We start from the raw sequence: 17,670 nt of genomic DNA on the forward strand, positions 1-17,670 counted from the left end.
CTGAAAATCCAAGTAAATGACATTTACTACCTCTCCATTGTCCACCCTGTTTGTTACTTCCTGGCAGTAACAGATTTGTCAGGCAAGATTCCCCTTTACAGAAACCATGCTGACTTTTTACTTATTTTATCATTAGTCTCCAAGTACCCCAAAACCTCTTCTTCAATAAATGACTGTAACACTTTTCCAACCACTAAGGTTAGGCTAATCAGCCTATAATTTCCTTTTGTTTGCCTCCTCCCTGCTTAAAGAGTGGAGTGACATTTGTAATCTTCTGGCCTTCTGGGACCATGCCAGGATCAAGTGATTCTTGAAAGATCATGACCAATGCATCTATTATCTCTTCAGCAACCTCTCTCAGGACTCTGGGATGTAGTTCATCTGGTCCAGGTGACTTATTCACCTTAAAACCTTTGAGTTTGCCTAGCACTTTTTAATTTGTAATAGCAATGGTACTCACAGACCTCTGGCACATTGCTAGTGTCTTTCACAGTGAAGACTGATGCAAATTACTCATTAAGTTCATCTGCCATTTCTTTGTCTCACATTACTACCTCATCAGCATCATTTTCCAGTGGTCCAATATCAACTCTGAGCTCCCTTTTACTCTTTATATAACTGAAAAACTTCTAGTATCCTGCTTTATACTATTGGCTAGTTTGCCCTCATATTTCATCTTTTCCCTTCTTATAGCTTTTCTAGTTGCCTTCTGTTGGATTTTAAAAGCTTCTCTATCATCCGACTTTCCACTCACTTTTGCTACATCATGTGCCCTTTTCTTGGCTTTTATGCAGTCCCTAACTTCCCTTGTCAGCCACAGTTGCCTACCCCTGCCATTTGAGAACAACTTCCTCTGTGGGACATAGCTATCCTGCACCTTGTGAATTATTCTCAGAAACTTCAGCCACCTCTGCCTTGCCATCATCCCCACCAGTATCCTCCTCCAATCCACCTGGGAAGCTCCTCTCTCCTGCCCCTGTAATTCCCTTTATTCCATTGAGATACAAATACAAATGACTTACGCTTCTCCCTCTCAAATTGCAGAATGAATTGAATCGTATTATGATCGTTGCATCCTAATGCTTCCTGTACATTAAGCTCCCTAATAAGATCTGGGTTATTACACAACACTCAATCTAAGATAGCCTTTCCCCAAGTAGGCTCTAACACGAGTTGCTCTAAAAAGCCATCTAGTAGCATTCAATAAATTCCCTCTCTTGTGATCCAACGCCAACCTGATTTTCCCAATCCCCTTGCATATTGAAATCCCCCATAACAATTCTGTCAATACCCTTAATACATGCTGTCTGTAATAATGTGATCTGACTGCTCATTTGCTCCATATTATTGTTGTGTGGAACAGGGAGAAATATGGTGAAATGATTTTATTTCCATCTTGTAATATTTTCAGGAACTCAGGGCAAATGTAGATACAATTGGCATGGCTGCTCAGCTTGTAATCATGGTCATTGCTCTGAATGGGGGTAAGGGGCAAATTTTAAAAGCTGCAAAAGTCATCCAAAGGAAAGGAGTTAAAGTACAGCGATGGTTGTGGGTGAAGTACGTTATTAAGGGTGATGGATATTGATTGTCCCATTTCCCTTTTTACAGTTTGGTGAAGTTGTTTAAGGTTTTTCCCCATGTTTTAACGGTTCAAAACCTCAACAAAAGTAGATAAATTGAGATTTCAGCTGAACTTGTTAACAAGCTAGAAACAAATATGGAAAAGGGAAATTCTTAAATGCTAACTGTCTATAGAAGCTCACATTTAAATATTTTATATGTGCTTCGCAGGTAACATGTCGTGCAATTGGAATCGGAGCATACTTGGTGAGATTAGGACAACGTGTCATCCAAGTGGAGAATTCACATATTATTCTCACTGGAGCCAGTGCACTGAACAAGGTCATAATAACATTTACCAGTTTCTATTAGAGCTAGCAAAATGGGACTAAATTAACCAAAGTACATTGGAAGTTTTGAACGACTGAAGTTCCTGTTTTTGTTGTCACATCATGGTGGAAGAGGCCAGTGAGGTATCATTGATGGATACAATTAACATGCGTATAGTGGGCAATGAACTCAACATATTCTGAAATGGAGAGAGTGAAAATCAAGTATAACTTCTCTACAATAAGTCAGGGTGTTGTGCTTTCTTTCTAAGCAATTGTATGCATATTCTGTAAAGAATATATTTATGAAGCCATTAAGTCTCCAGTTGGACGGATCCTACTGGTAATTAATTAGACATTAATTTCAGTTTTAAAATGAGCAGAAAAGGTCAGCAGGGCAAAACTGTCACTGATATGTTATTTAGATCTTAAACTTGTCCCAAAAAACGGAGGAAGATTGATCATTGCAGTAAAAAGCTAAAACACTTTTTGGAGACAGAATAAAATGTATTTTGTTCTTTATGGAACGATGGTGTATTTCACCTAAAGCAACAACAAAAAAACTTTAATAAATAAAATATATTTTGTTTTCTAAACTGAAGGATCACCCTGATTTTCACTGACTCACAAGATTTCTCTCTTTCCTCATTCATTTTTTGAACCTTTAGTAGCTATTTTCAGTTTCTTGCTATAATATTGTTTCTGAAGTGTGTACTAATTCCAGGGGAGGAATTATCTGTGGTCCAAGTCACAGTTAGAGGAACACTATTACAGCATCAGCGACCTGGGTTCAATCCTGCTGCTGTCTGTAAGGAGTTTGCACCTTCTCCATGTGATTGTGTAGGTTTCCTCTGGGGGCTCTGGTTTCCTACAATGCTTACAATTAACCTACACAAGACGTAGGTTAATTGGTCATATGGGCAGTAATTGGTCATTAAAGCTATTACCATGTTGTATCTCTAAATGAATAAATAAATGGAAGTCGTGGGCTTCCATGACCACAAAGGAAGTGGTTGTGCTCATTTTTACTCTCACCCCTAGTACTGAAGTCATTGTTTGTTTTAACTTTCCTGACAGGTTCTTGGTCGTGAAGTGTACACATCCAACAACCAGCTGGGTGGAGTTCATATAATGCACAACAATGGGATTTCACACATCACTGTTCCTGATGATTTTGAAGGAATTTATACCATTTTAGAATGGCTCTCTTACATGCCTAAGGTATTCCTCTGTAGGTTTCATGTTTAACTTTATGGGACGACATTTTGGAGTAAAAAATGGAAGTTCCTTTTCAATTGTTGAAAACTTTTAAACTTGCAAATGTTTTGAAAGGTTAAATGAATGAGTCCATTAATAAGGTCAGTGATATAATGGCAACACGAGTGAATCGGCAGATGCTGGAAATAAATAAAAACACAAAATGCTGGCAGAACTCAGCAGGCCAGACAGCATCTATGGGAGGAGGTAGTGACGACGTTTCAGGCCGAAACCCTTCATCAGGAGGGTGAAGGGTTTCGTGATGAAGGGTTTCGGCCGGAAACGTTGTCACTACCTCCTCCCATAGATGCTGTCTGGCCTGCTGAGTTCTGCTAGCATTTTGTGTTTCCAGTGATATAGTGTCTATTTTCCAAGCAACTATGTTCTGTGGAAAGGGGAGAAAGGAGGAAGAATTTAAGAAATGCCATGAATATTCAGACAGAAATAAAGAATAATTAATGGATATTTCTTCTGTCTCTTTCAGTTAAGAAGCTATATTGTTTCAAACTAAATTTTCCCCTATCCCTTAAGACTTCTTTTCTTTCTTGTACAGAGGATGGAAATTAGTAAATAAGGACTGAACTACAGGTGTTATTTGTGTTTAATATTGAAAGGGTTAATGATGGTTTGGTTTCCAATAGGGCCCTTCCAAGTCTCCAGTAGATACCCAAGCTAAAATACATTTTTAAAAAAATTATTCTTTTCATTTCAAGGTTAGTTGTGTTTTAATCAGTTGGACCTTACAAGTGGATAGTTAAATCTGAATGTCAAGAAATAACACTTGTTAAATCAAACACAAACATACACCATCACTAGTTATTGAACAAAACATTTTGGGGATGAGGTAAATTGTAATTCAGTGTGTACCACAAGCTTTGTACATTAACTGATGCCAATTCTGAAGATAGTCCCACCTGCTTTCCCTGCTCCTGCATGTACTAGATCTAATAAATTAGTTTTTAATTTCTATGTTGTTAGGTTGTCTTGCATGATTCCTTTTGGGATATAGAATGAAATAATCTGTGAGTAAATGTTTTACTCTGTTAATACAGAACAATACAAGCCCAGTGCCTATAATCTCCCCCAAGGATTGCCCTGAGAGGCAAATTGATTTTGTACCAAGCAAAGCCCCATATGATCCTCGCTGGATGCTGGCTGGCAGACCTCATCCAAGTAAGGCAGCATTCGGAATTTTAAAGATGATTCACCACCTATCTGCAAAGTAATGCATGCAATTATAGACAGTTATATTCAATGAGTAAATCTGTCAATATTATGTCATTAAAGTTATGGATTATTTGTAAATAATGGGGGAATATTTAACCAAATAGCAGAAAAGACAAATACTGAATAGTCTCCAGAATGTGAATGTGACTGACAGGGGAGCAGATTGTTTTTTACACCATTTTCCTTCCTCTACAGCTGTCAAAGGTGCTTGGCAGAGTGGTTTCTTTGACCATGGATCCTTCAAGGAAATTATGGAACCTTGGGCACAAACGGTAGTGGTGGGAAGAGCAAGGTAAGAGTTACTAAACTGCTACTTCGATAGGTTTTTGAGCCTAAAGTTGGGAAAAGAACAGATAAATACTAGCAGCTTTAATCTGTACCTTATGCTTTTCTCCCATGCTAAGGTTTCTTTAAGTGAAGAATCTTTCCACCATCTATTTCCTCAGCTGAGGTTATTCCACAGCCTTTCACTGTTCCTAAAATTTACCCAAAATCTACAAACATTTTATTAGCATTGGCTACTTCAGCTTCATCTTGCTTCCCAGAGCTGTGGAGCATGGGGTTCTAACTTTATCTCATATCTATAAATTACATTGAACTTACAATGCATTTCCCCAAAGAGAATTAGAACTCCCATTGTGGTTACTTCATTATGATCTCTATTTATGAAACACTCTAAATCAATGTTCATTCATCACCTGTGTAACTTTGAAATGCACGTCAGGGTGGAGATACATCTCTACCAAAGGAGATGTAAGGTGCTCCTTCCCTCCGCTAGCCTGCAGGTCACACTTGGGCAAGGTGTAGCACCTGCTTATCCCTCCGCCTCCAGTCAGGGTTATTTAAAGCCATGGGAGCAGGTGATGGGTGGTCACATGAGCAGTTGGTTATGCAACCACTGATGCCAGGCAGAGAATCTTTGAAGAGTATTGATAATGGTTGGAGTCACCCGTCTTGTAAAGACGCTGCCCAGAAGAAGAGAACAGCAAACCACTTCTGCAGAAAAATTTGTCAAGAACAAACATGGTCATGGATAGAGAAAAGAATCAGAACAAAGCAAAGGGGATCTTCCCCACAGGTAACGATCATGATCGCCCATGTCATATGACACAGCACATGATGATGGTGATCAACCTTGAAAACTAAATGCAGTCGATGACTACAATGCTGCAAAGGAGATTATGCTGTGTTAAGCTTTTCAGATATCATGAATTTACATCATAACCCTGTATTTCTCAAACATACTCTGAAAATGAATTAATTTTGAAATGATACAACTTCTGTGTTGATAAATTTGTTATACCACGTAGATTGCTATATTTATTGCAAGTTTAGAGCTGTCTTACATTAAAACTGCATTGGTTGGAATTTTGAGATTTTGTTAATAGAGAAACATAGAAACATAGAAATTAGAAAACCTGCAGCACAGGCCCTTCAGCCCACAAAGCTGTGCCGAACAAAGGCCTACCTTAGAACTACCTAGGCTTTACCCATAGCCCTCTATTTTTCTAAGCTCCATGTAGCCATCCAGGAGTCTCTTAAAAGACCCTATTGTTTCTGCCTCCACCGCTGTCGCTGGCAGCCCGTTCCACACACTCCCCACTCTCTGCGTAAAAATCTTGTCCCTGACATCTCCTCTGTACCTGCTTCCAAGCACCTTAAAACTGTGCCCTCTCATGCTAGCCATTTCAGCCCTGGGAAAAAGTCTCTGACTATCCACACGATCAATGCCTCTCATCATCTTGCATACAATGTCCGTTGGAATTATTGCTTGAGCTAGAGAACAGGGACATTCCAAATAATAAAATTATTTTATAAATTAATTAATTAAACCAAATAAAATGCCAATTTTGAACACTATAAAAATTACCTCAAAAATAATTTTTGAAATATTTTTTGTTTTTTAAACTAGAAGATTTATTTCAGTAAAATGGATACTTTGTTGTTGTTCTTGAATTTTGAAACAATATGTTAATTCATGAGCAACATCAAGGAAAATCCATCTGTAACTATGCAAAATATGCTGACTATACACTAGAAGATTCCAGATTACAGTTTGAAAAATTTGGAAACAATATGGAATGAAGAAACAATTACTTCACCAGTTCTGTATACATTTGTTTCAAACTCCTTTCTAAATATAAATACGTGCAACTATAATCTCAGAATATGCCACAGGAATATTACTGGATTTATTTCTGTTTTATCACTGTCTAGGCATTTAGTGATCGAACATCCCTAATGTATCCTTAGATGGTGTTGTTGAGCCACCATCTTAAACCATTGCAATGCTTCTGGTGAAACCACCCCTGCGTTGGTGTTGGACAGGGAGTTCCAGGAGGTAGACCCAGCATTAACGAAGAGCTGTTGATGTACTTCCAAGTCAGATAAGTGTGTACTTTCGATGGCACCCACAGTTAGTGTGGTTCCAATGCCCTACGACTTTGTCCTTAGAGACATTGGTTGTAGTTCTTGAGAGGTTCAAGGTTCAAGGTACATTTATTTTTCAAGTATGTATGCAGTATACAACTCTCAAATATGCCTCCTCCAGACAACCATGAAACAAAGAAAGCTATGGAAACCTTTCGGAAAAAGAATCAACTGCCACACGTGCAAAAAAAAATGCGCGAACTGCAACAGGAACATCAAACCCCCCCCCCCCATACACAAAAACACAAATCATGCAAACAGCAACAAGAGTATCACCACTACCCCTTCCACCCCTCTCCCCACGCAAGAAAACCAACAAATGTCAGACATGGCAACTAGAAAGAATGGGTGGAAACACAGAATATAAAAATATAAAACTGAACAAGTTCACGAGAGAGAGAGAGAGAGAGAGAGAGAGAGAGACCGATACCATCACACAAGGACTTTGTCCTCTGGGAGCAGCAAGTGAGAGGCTTGCAATGGTGCTGAATACACGCCTTGATGTTCCAATCTTCTTCGATGCTGTAATCGGCAATATTGGTGAACAATGGAGTTGACCATGGTCTCTAAGCTTCTCGGCCTCGAAGCTGCTCACCTCCTGTAATCTTCTTGGAGACAACAGAGGACCAAATTGCTCAATCAGATTGTAGATCACTGGCTCCATCAGTACCAGAAGCACATTCAAAATGAAAAGAAGTGGACATTTGCGAAGATGAGGTAGTGTTGTTTACATGACCCCATCTTGGGTCTGTTGGAGAAGCCAGGGGAGTAACTGGATTACATTTTGTAGACGGATACACATTCCAGCCATTGATGGAGGCTCAGAATGCTTCAGATAGAACAATCAAGCACCAGCTGACTTACCAGCAGGAAGGCTGTCATGCAGGTGACTTTATTGTAGATAGTCCTAACTTCTTGAGACTTAAAGTTATAAAGCATGGAACAGGCCCTTCGGCCCATCTGGTAATTCTGACAAAGATACCTCATCCAAGCTAGTCTCATTTGCCAGTGTTTGACCCAAGACATGTACTTCCATGTACTTGTATTTCCAAGCCATGTACTTATTCAAATGTCTTTTAACATGTCCAAAATTAGATGCCAGCTGCCAAATGTTTGTTAAAAGAACCATGTTGCATGAATTGGAAGAAACTTTACTGTACCCAGATTCAGTGCATGGATGGGTAGACGTCCAGTCTTAGTCCTTCTCCAGCATGGATGTGGTACTGGGAAATTTGACAGGCCATGTCAGAAGGCATTGAAATGTCAGCACATGGGCTGGGCCTGGGGCAGGATTTGAACTCAAATTGTTTGTTCAGATCTCTAGATTACTGTTCTGGTAATTTAACCACTGGACCACAGCATACCAGTGGCTTCTTTAGAAGAAATGTTACCTAACTTCAATAATCCTGAACTAGGGCCCGTCATTATTTTGCACAGGTTAGGAGGAATCCCTGTGGGAGTTATTGCAGTGGAGACTCGGACTGTTGAAATGACGAACCCAGCAGATCCAGCTGACCTGGAATCAGAGTCAAAAGTGAGTAAGTAATCTCCATGGATAAACTCACACAAAATGCCAGAGGAACTCAGGAGGTCAGGCAGCATCTTGCAGGGAAATGAACAATTGATGTTTTGGGCTCAGACCTCAGTTCTGATAAAGGTTCTCAGCCTGAAATATCAACTGTTTATTTCCCTTTATAGATGCTGCCTGACCTCCTGAGTTCCTTCAGTAATTTGTGTGTGTTGCTCAAGATTTCCAGCATCTGCAGAACCTCCCACGTCTCCATCGATAAGCAATGTTTTAGAACAAAGACAGACAGCACCTTCTAAGAAGAGGAAACCTACTCATTGGGTCAATCAATGAGGACTCCTTTTGCAGGCTATTGATTAGAGTTTCTGTTGTTTAACAGATTGTTCAGCAAGCTGGACAGGTGTGGTTTCCAGACTCTGCCTTTAAGACAGCACAAGTTATTAAAGACTTCAAGCGAGAGCAGCTTCCGCTCATGGTTTTCGCTAACTGGCGGGGGTTTTCTGGTGGAATGAAAGGTAATCTTTATGGTTGTCATTGAGTCATAGGGTCATAGAGCACAGAAACAAGTGGTCTGGCCCACCACGTCTATGCCAGCTGATGCTTCTATCTATACTAAAGCTCTTTGCCCATTCAGCCCAGAGTCTTAATCGGCTTGGTGACTCACTGCTCTTTATTTTTGTTGAATGAGCTAGCTTTCCTCAAGTCGGATCCCCAGCAACTAAAGGTTAAAGATAAAGACTGGCTTCATTTATCAGTTGAAACATAGAGTGGAATGTGTCTTGTGCTTCAAATCAAATCAGTGAGGTTTATGCTGGGAACAGTATCACCGTTATTCTGGTGCCAAGATTGCATGCCCACAATTTACTAATTCTAACTCAATATGTCATTGGAATGTGAGAGGAAACCTACTTGGCCACAAGGAGAACATACAAACTCCTTACAGATAGCAGCAGGAATCGAACCCTGATCAGTGACAACTGGTGCTGTTAAATTAGTGTGCTAACTGCTACACTATTGTGCCATCGTCAGGCAGTTGGACAGATATCAATTTAAAAGGTGGGCTATTGAACTGGGAGTTCACGAGCTTCCACTTTTGTTCATTATGTGGTGACAGTGACTTATTTCGACATCTCTAATGTTGGATTTATTTTACTTCATTTCCTAAGTGCAGTCTAGACCTGATGGCTGAAATCAACCTTTAAATCAACCTTTAAGTCCATTTTCTTTTGCTTTCAGATATGTACGATCAGGTTCTGAAGTTTGGTTCCAGTATTGTAGATAGTTTAAGGGAATTCCAGCAGCCAGTGCTGGTTTACATTCCCCCTCATGCTGAACTCCGAGGTGGTTCGTGGGCAGTTATTGATCCAACGATCAATCCGCTTTACATTGAGCTGTATGCGGACAAAGAAAGCAGGTACCAAACAAGGGGAATGGCATTTTAAATCTTTTGCTCTGAGATATATATCTGACTTATTTTTAGATGTATTGCAAGTCCTTTGATCAGTTCATTGGTAATTATCTGCGGAGCACACTTTAAAAAGTTCTCCCTTTCACTCATTCCTCAGAGGAGGTGTGCTGGAACCTGAAGGAACTGTGGAAATCAAGTTCAGGCGGAAAGATTTGGTGAAAACGATGAGGAGGCTTGACACCATTTGTTCAGACCTTGTTGACCAGATGGGTAAGGGTAATATTACCCTGCTATAGGAGCATGTTAATATTATACATAGACACTCCCTTCCTGGTGTACCACTCTGGGTCTTCTCATGTGTAACTTTTGTAGGTTCTCCTGAGCTTTCTGAGGAAGTCCGCAAAGACCTAGGAGCCAAATTGAAAGCACGAGAGGACTATTTATTTCCGATTTACCACCAAGTGGCAACGCAGTTTGCTGATCTCCACGACACTCCTGGTCGGATGCAGGAGAAAGGAGTTATTACAGTTAAGAAGAATTCACTGCATTTTCTCAGTCTTTACGGTAGTTCTTAAATAGAAATAATGCCAAAATTTGTAATACAGGTTTAAAACCCAAGGATGAGGAACTAGTCCAAGCAGTCACTTTGTGTAAAGGGGGTTTTATGATTACAAGATACACTTTCACAGGAAGGCAAATGTGAAATGCGAACTAGTGAAGCTACTTCAGTATGCCAAACCAGGTTAATGTCTGTCATGTATATGAGAAAAGTAGTCCAAACTCCCACAAGTCATAGGCTATCCATTATAGGTCCAAGTTTACTATTACTATGTTAGTCATAGAACACTACATCACAGAGACAGGCACCTTGGCTCACCAGGTCCATGCCGAATCTGTCTAGTCCCAATGATCCGCACCTGGACTATATCCCTCCGTCCCCCTCCCATCCCATCCCTGTACATATCCAAATTTCTCTTTAAACATTGATGTCAAACATGCATCCACCACTTCTGCTGGCATCTTCTTCTACACTTACATAATCCTCTCAGTGAAGAAGTTCCCTTTCATGTTGCCCTTAAACATTTCACCTTGCTTGTTTTGCATTTACCCTATCTAGAACCCTCATAATTTTGTATACCTCTATTCTATCTCCCCTCATTCTCCTATGCTCCAGGGAATAAAGTCCTAACCTATTCAATCCCTCCCTGTAACTCAGGTCCTCAAGTCCTGGTACTATGATTGTAAATTTCTCTGCATCTTTCCTGTAAGTAGGCGACCAGGGCTGCACACAATACTCCAAATTCAGCCACACCAATGTCTTATACAACTTCAGCATAACATCCCAACTCCAGGACTCAATACATTGATTTATGAAGGTGAATGAAACGCTCTCTTTATAACCTTATATACCTGAGACGCCATTGTCAAGGAATTCTGGATTTGTATTCCCAGATCCCTCTGTTCTACCACACTCCTCAGTGCCCTACCGTTCACCGAGTAAGTCTTGTATTGCTCAGTTCAATACTGAGTGTAGAGAGCGACTTTTAAACAGCACTTTACATTTGCAGCCAGGATGTCAGTCAGGTGATGTGATTTCTCACCATGTTCCTAATTTTATGACTACTTCATACAACTCAAATTCTGGCCTTGCCACCATAATCAGAAAGAAACTTCTCCTTCACTGTTATTAAATAAATAACTTTCTTTTTGAATATAGTGCATGTTACCTACTGGAATAATCTTCCCACATAGAACTGTAGGATCTAACTTTTTGTTTTGAGTTTAAAAGTAGCAGCTTTCCATCAGTGGTTTAATGGGTAAATGATTCCCACAGCCATTAACAAATGAGCCATTAATATGAGAGAGATTGAGAGCTGCAGGAGACGGAGGAATCCTTTGGTCAGTTGTGTCAGCACTCATAAACTTGGTTGCCTCATTGCCTTCCTTTCTTGGAAGAGCGGGCAACTCAGTCAGAGTTTTGGAGAAAACAAAGGCTGGAAGATAAGTCTGTATGATTTATGATCTCATTAAAAACCTTGCACCCAGTAGTGTATCTGTAATCTGCTACAGTATGCTAGATTTTTCCATCACACAACATTATTCATCTTTATCATTATGATCATTTTGCTTCTGGGATGAATTGTGTCTACTGACTGTCCTCTTTTGGTACAACTTCTCAATGCTGCTGTCAAGCCAGCCTGGATCTGTTTGGTGTGTTTCAGGATGTCTTGGAGTGGAAGACTGTCCGTGCATTTTTCTACTGGCGTCTGCGGCGACTGTTGCTGGAGGAGGTGGCAAAACAAGCTATTATAAAAGCAAACCAGGAGCTGAGTGACGGCCACATTAAATCCATGTTGCGGAGGTGGTTTGTAGAGACAGAAGGCACTGTGAAGGTCAGTGGAGAAGTCAGTATGGTCGATGTGAAAGCACAATCTATCAATGCAGTCTTTAATAAGTTATTAGTTAGATTTCTGAATTTAAATTTATGCCATTTTATTTATTATTTATTTTTTGAGATACATTACAGAGTAGACCCAGCAACTGCCGAAATCACAGGACTAATCACAGGGCAGTTTACAATGACTGATTAACCTACCGACCAGTACATCTTTGGATTGTGGGAGGAAACCGGAGCACCCAGAGGAAACACACACAGTCACGGGGAGAATGTACAAACTCCTTACAGGCAGCAGCGGGAATTGAACCCGAGTCGCTGGTACTGTAAAGCATTGTGCTAATCCCTACATTACCATGATGTCAACACTGCCCTATATTGAACAGTGTTCTGGCCTATCCAGTATCTGCAGCAAATACTGAATGGGTTTGACACCACAATGACCTGTCTTCATGTTTATTGTCAAAACACGATTTCCCTCCGTGCCCAGTGTGGTCTGATATCCTTTTATTTCCCTTTCCCTCAAATGCCAATCTATCATAATACCTGCTTCACACTGACCCACAACCTCACAACATACTAGTTAAACTTTATTTTCCTAAAAAAAAAATTAGCTGTTTGTTTCCTTCAATCTCAAGAAGGAATCTCTTTCAATCTCTGCTTCATTCATCATTTAACCCTTACATACTGTTTGGGTCAAATTTGACCTGTTTTGACATTTGACAGCAGTAAAAACACCCTAAATGCCTTTTTTTAAATCCAAAATTTGATGATTTTAACCCAAAATGACCCAAAATGCGCAAAAATTAAAATACTTTAAAATGTTATACTTTTGTACAGGTGCTACAAATTTTTGTACATGGAGGCTGTTCCGGGTCAAATTTGACCCGTATCTATTGAAATGGATTTTACATCTCTGAAACATTCATTAAGGATTAATCACCCATTTATTAATGTCAGATAGGCTATTCATACATTCTAAATAGATCTGTGGTTCAGAGTTTGGTATAGATACTTGTTATGAGGGGATTCTTGGGCCAGGTCAAAATTGACTCAGACCATGCTGTGAAGGTATAGAATATGAACTGTATGTAAGGGTTAAATATCTCTGTTCTGTTTTGATGGAATAAACTGGGAAAGCTACTTCTCAGCTTTTTCTTTGGTAACACAAGTTTATCAATTAAAATGTTACTAACTGTGAGGAAAAAAATAATAATGTTTTCTCTATTGAGTAGATTTATTGAACTATGAGGTAGTTTGACATAAGCTAAGGCATTTGCCAAGCTGAAGATTCTCTTAAAATAAGCAATTCGTACATATGAAAAAATAAGGTCCTTCAGAGCAGAAGATTAATTTTTCTCATAATAACTCATACTCATAAGCTGTTCCTGAATCACTGAGTGTGCATCTTCAGGCTCCTGTACCTCCTACCTGATAAACAATGAGAAGAGAGCATGTCCTGGGTGATGTGGTTCCTTAATGATGGATGCTGACTTCTTGTTCCTTGAAGGTGGATGCTACGGAGGCTAGTGCCCATGATGGAGCTGACTGAGTTTACAACTTTCTGCAGCTTATTTCGATCCTGTGTAGTAACCCTCCCCCCCCCCCCCCACCGCCCACCAGACAGTGGGATGCAGTCAGTTAGAATACTCTCCATGGGGTACATTTGTAGAAATTTGTGAGTGCCTTTGGTGACACACCAAATCCCCTCAAACCCTTAATGAAATATAACCACAGTCTTTGCAGCTGCATTGATATGTCGTGCCCAGGATAAATCCTCAGGGATAAAATAATATTGTCAGCTGTGTGCTGGCATTTTCCCCAAGGGCAGTTAATGCTCATATTTTGGATGTTCTTGTAATGTGCAGGCGTATCTGTGGGACAATAACCAACATGTGGTGGCATGGCTGGAGCAGCATCTCAATGAAGAGAACGATACTCGCTCTGTAATATGGGAGAACATCAAGTATCTGAAGCGGGATTATGCACTAAAACACATTCGCAAGTAAGTAAATTTATCCTTGCAGGAGGAGTCGATGGTGAGCATTGTTCAGCTGAAGACCTGATTACAGGGGGGGGGGGGGGGAGAGGGTGTGTGTGTGTGTTGATTACAGTGTGTGTCTGTGTCTCTGTGTGTGTATCTGTGTATTGATTACATTGTGTGCACATACATTCACTTTCCTACCCTGTCAATGTGCAGGAACTATCATGACAGATTAACTAAGATGACTGTAACTATCCCTGAATGTCAGTTCTTGTCGGTGAATCAGCTTGTGTTTATCCTAGGCAAAACAAACAATTAAAATATAAACAATTATTACGAGGAGGTGGTTGTCCATTGTGTCTGATGATGACAGGAGACCTGTGTGGGAGAGTTTTTAATGTGGAAAACCCATTGCACTGGGGCATTTCCTTTCTCTTGACCTCAGAAGTCCGGGTCCGGTGGAACGATCAAGGGTCACGAACCGAGGTCTTCCTTTGTTGCAGCGGATGACGGTAACATCTCCTGTGCCTTGTCATGTCCTTCACTCAGCATGGAGCGTTGCAGAACCACCTTACTAGCCATTGGATCTCACTGTAGATCTCATCCACCTAGTCTACTGGAGCTGATTTTGCATGCTAGGTCAGGCATGTCCCTGTCTCACCAGGGTATGAGGCCGCTGGCTGCCCTCACCTACTTTAGCCTGCCTGTCAAAGCTGTGTACTGGCATGTGGCTGCTGTTGCAGCTGCTTGGAGACAGAGGGGAGAGCTGAGTGTCCAGTGGAGACCAAAGGAGAGTGAGCTGCCCTGGAATGAACACGACAAGCCCCTTCACCAGAGGTGCTACCTGGAAACGCAATACATCCCCTTCAAAGGAACCACATATTTAAAAGTACATACAAGTGTGCTGTAAGAAAGAAGGCAGTTGACTCAATTCCATTTGCCTGTGTCTTTGTTGCACAGAAGCCATAATTTAGTTTAGTGATATCTTGATCTTTATCCAATCAGTCCCTTTTAAAATATTAAGATAGACTAATGGGTCACCTCCAGCCTTTTTCTAGGAAAAGGGCACCATTCCCTTGAATGTTTCTTAATAAGTGTAGCCTCTTAATTTTGTCCTTGACATTTTTTTAAATTTTTCTCCAGTATGTTTATATCCTTTTTTAACAATGAAGATCAGATTAGTACATCCTGTGGTCCAACCATTACCTCTCTACTATTAAATTCAGTGCTTTGTTATGTCAATAACCTTAGTCTGCTGGTGACATATACAGAAAAGTTGGAATAGGTTAAAGGGACAGGAGAAAATCACATGGACAATTTTAGATCGTTTAGTTTAATACTGGAATAAATTACCAGCACAATAATGATCTGAATATGGAGTGGAGGCAGGTCAGTGCAGAGGTGCGGCATGAGATCCAGTGACCTGGGTTCAGTGCTGTCCCTGGGCGAGTGGAGATTCCCTGTAGTTTTGTGAGTTCCCCCACCCCTGATGCTCCAGTGTCCTCCCACACGTGTTGTTCAGTTCATTGGTTACCTTAGTGCAGGTGGGCAGCAGGTTAACTGGAGGGTGCAGCCAAAAGATAAACAGAAGAATGGGCGACACACACAGAGAAAATGCTGGAGCAAGTTGGGTGGCAGCTATAGAGGGGAATAAACAGTGAGTAGAAGAATGGGACTGATGTGTGTGCTCTGAGAGCCAGCTTCGACTCTTTGGACCAAATGGCTTCCTTCTGTGTCATAAAGCAATATGAGAAATAAACAGCATTTTGTATAAATTCAGAGTGAAATTGGTTAACAAACACTTGTCTGGGGCATATAAAATGGTATAGAGGCAAGTGGAGAGTAACACTGAAAGAGTGCTCCAACTCCAATAGACGCACACACAAAAAAATGTGTCCATTACTTTCATTTCCAGCATCTACAGATCTTCTCTTGTTTGTGATCTGACCCCATTAGTTCCATTTTATTGTGATGCATTTAGTGAGTGAAAATAGGCAGTCTGTGTAAATCATTGAGAGTATTAGAGTCGGAGAGTGAAGCTGAACAAACATGGACTTCCATTAGACTCTACTAAGCAGGTCCCATTCAGCAACAATGGATAAAAATGAAAATAATTATCAAACTGCATCATGGTTTAACCTTAACAGTAACTCACCAGGGAGACAGACAGACATACTTTATTGATCCCGAGGGAAATTGGGTTTCGTTACAGTCACACCAACCAAAAATAGTGTAGAAATACAGCAATATAAAACCATAAATAATTAAACAATAATAAGTAAATTATTCCAAGTGGAAATAAGTCCATGACCAGCCTATTGGCTCAGGGTGTCTGACACTCCGAGGGAGGAGTTGTAAAGTTTGATGGCCACAGGCAGGAATGACTTCCTATGACGCTCAGTGTTGCATCTCGGTGGAATGAGTCTCTGGCTGAACGTACTCCTGTGCTTAACCAGTACATTATGGAGTGGATGGGAGACATTGTCCAAGATGGCATGCAACTTGGACAGCACCCTCTTTTCAGACACCACCATCAGAGAGTCCAGTTCCACCCCCACAACATCACTGGCCTTACGAATGAGTTTGTTGATTCTGTTGGTGTCTGCTACCCTCAGCCTGCTACCCCAGCACACAACAGCAAACATGATAGCACTGGCCACCACAGACTCGTAGAACATCCTCAGCATCGTTCGGCAGATGTTAAAGGACCTCAGCCTCCTCAGGAAATAGAGACAGCTCTGACCCTTCTTGTAGACAACCTCAGTGTTCTTTGACCAGTCCAGTTTCTTGTCAATTCGTATCCCCAGGTATTTGTAATCCTCCACCATATCCACACTGATCCCTTGGATGGAAACCCCTTGGATGGTACTAAAGGAGGTGGCTCTGGAAATTGCGGATGCATTGGTAATCATTTTCCAATGTTCCTTAGATTCAGGATCAGTTCCTGAGGATTGGAGAATGGCTAATGTTATACCACTTTTTAAGAAAGGAGGGAGGGAGAAAACAGAGAACTATGTTAGCCTAACATCAGTAGTGGGGAAGATGCTAGAGTCCATTATTAAAGATGAAATAGTGGCATATCTGGATATCAGTGACAGGATTGGGCCGAGCCAGCATGGATTTACCAAGGGCAAATCATGCTTGACTAATCTATTGAAGTTTTTCGAGGATGTAACCAGGAAGTTAGACGGGGGAGATCCAGTGGATGTAGTGTACCTCGATTTTCAGAAGGCATTTGATAAGGTCCCACATAGGAGATTGGTGGGTAAAATCAGAGATGGCATCGGGGGGAAGATAGTGACATGGATAGAAAACTGGTTGGCAGATAGAAAGCAAAGGGTAGCGGTGAATGGGTGTTTCTCGGAATGGCAGGTGGTGACTAGCAGGGTGCCACAGGGCTCGGTATTGGGACCACAGCTGTTTACCATTTAGATGAAGGCATTGAGAATAACATCAGCAAGTATGCTGATGATACTAAGCTGGGTGGCAGTGTGACATGTGATGAGGATGTTAGGAGAATTCAGGGTGACTTGGATAGGCTGGGTGAGT

General features: G+C 40.9%; 1 protein-coding gene across 1 annotated transcript in view; it reads left to right on the top strand.

The window, feature by feature from the left end:
- Positions 1-17,670, top strand: part of acacb (acetyl-CoA carboxylase beta) — a 172,863-nt gene that overhangs the window by 137,172 nt on the left and 18,021 nt on the right. Inside the window, exons 42-52 of the mRNA XM_073065876.1 lie at positions 1,795-1,905; positions 2,970-3,113; positions 4,202-4,322; positions 4,572-4,668; positions 8,244-8,340; positions 8,714-8,849; positions 9,571-9,748; positions 9,900-10,012; positions 10,115-10,269; positions 11,965-12,135; positions 14,006-14,142. Of these exons, the coding sequence (XP_072921977.1) occupies positions 1,795-1,905; positions 2,970-3,113; positions 4,202-4,322; positions 4,572-4,668; positions 8,244-8,340; positions 8,714-8,849; positions 9,571-9,748; positions 9,900-10,012; positions 10,115-10,269; positions 11,965-12,135; positions 14,006-14,142 (1,460 nt within the window). The remainder of the gene's footprint in view (positions 1-1,794; positions 1,906-2,969; positions 3,114-4,201; positions 4,323-4,571; positions 4,669-8,243; positions 8,341-8,713; positions 8,850-9,570; positions 9,749-9,899; positions 10,013-10,114; positions 10,270-11,964; positions 12,136-14,005; positions 14,143-17,670) is intronic.

This window comes from Hemitrygon akajei, chromosome 14 (assembly GCF_048418815.1).
Source record: "Hemitrygon akajei chromosome 14, sHemAka1.3, whole genome shotgun sequence".
NCBI classification, from domain to species: Eukaryota; Metazoa; Chordata; class Chondrichthyes; order Myliobatiformes; family Dasyatidae; genus Hemitrygon; species Hemitrygon akajei.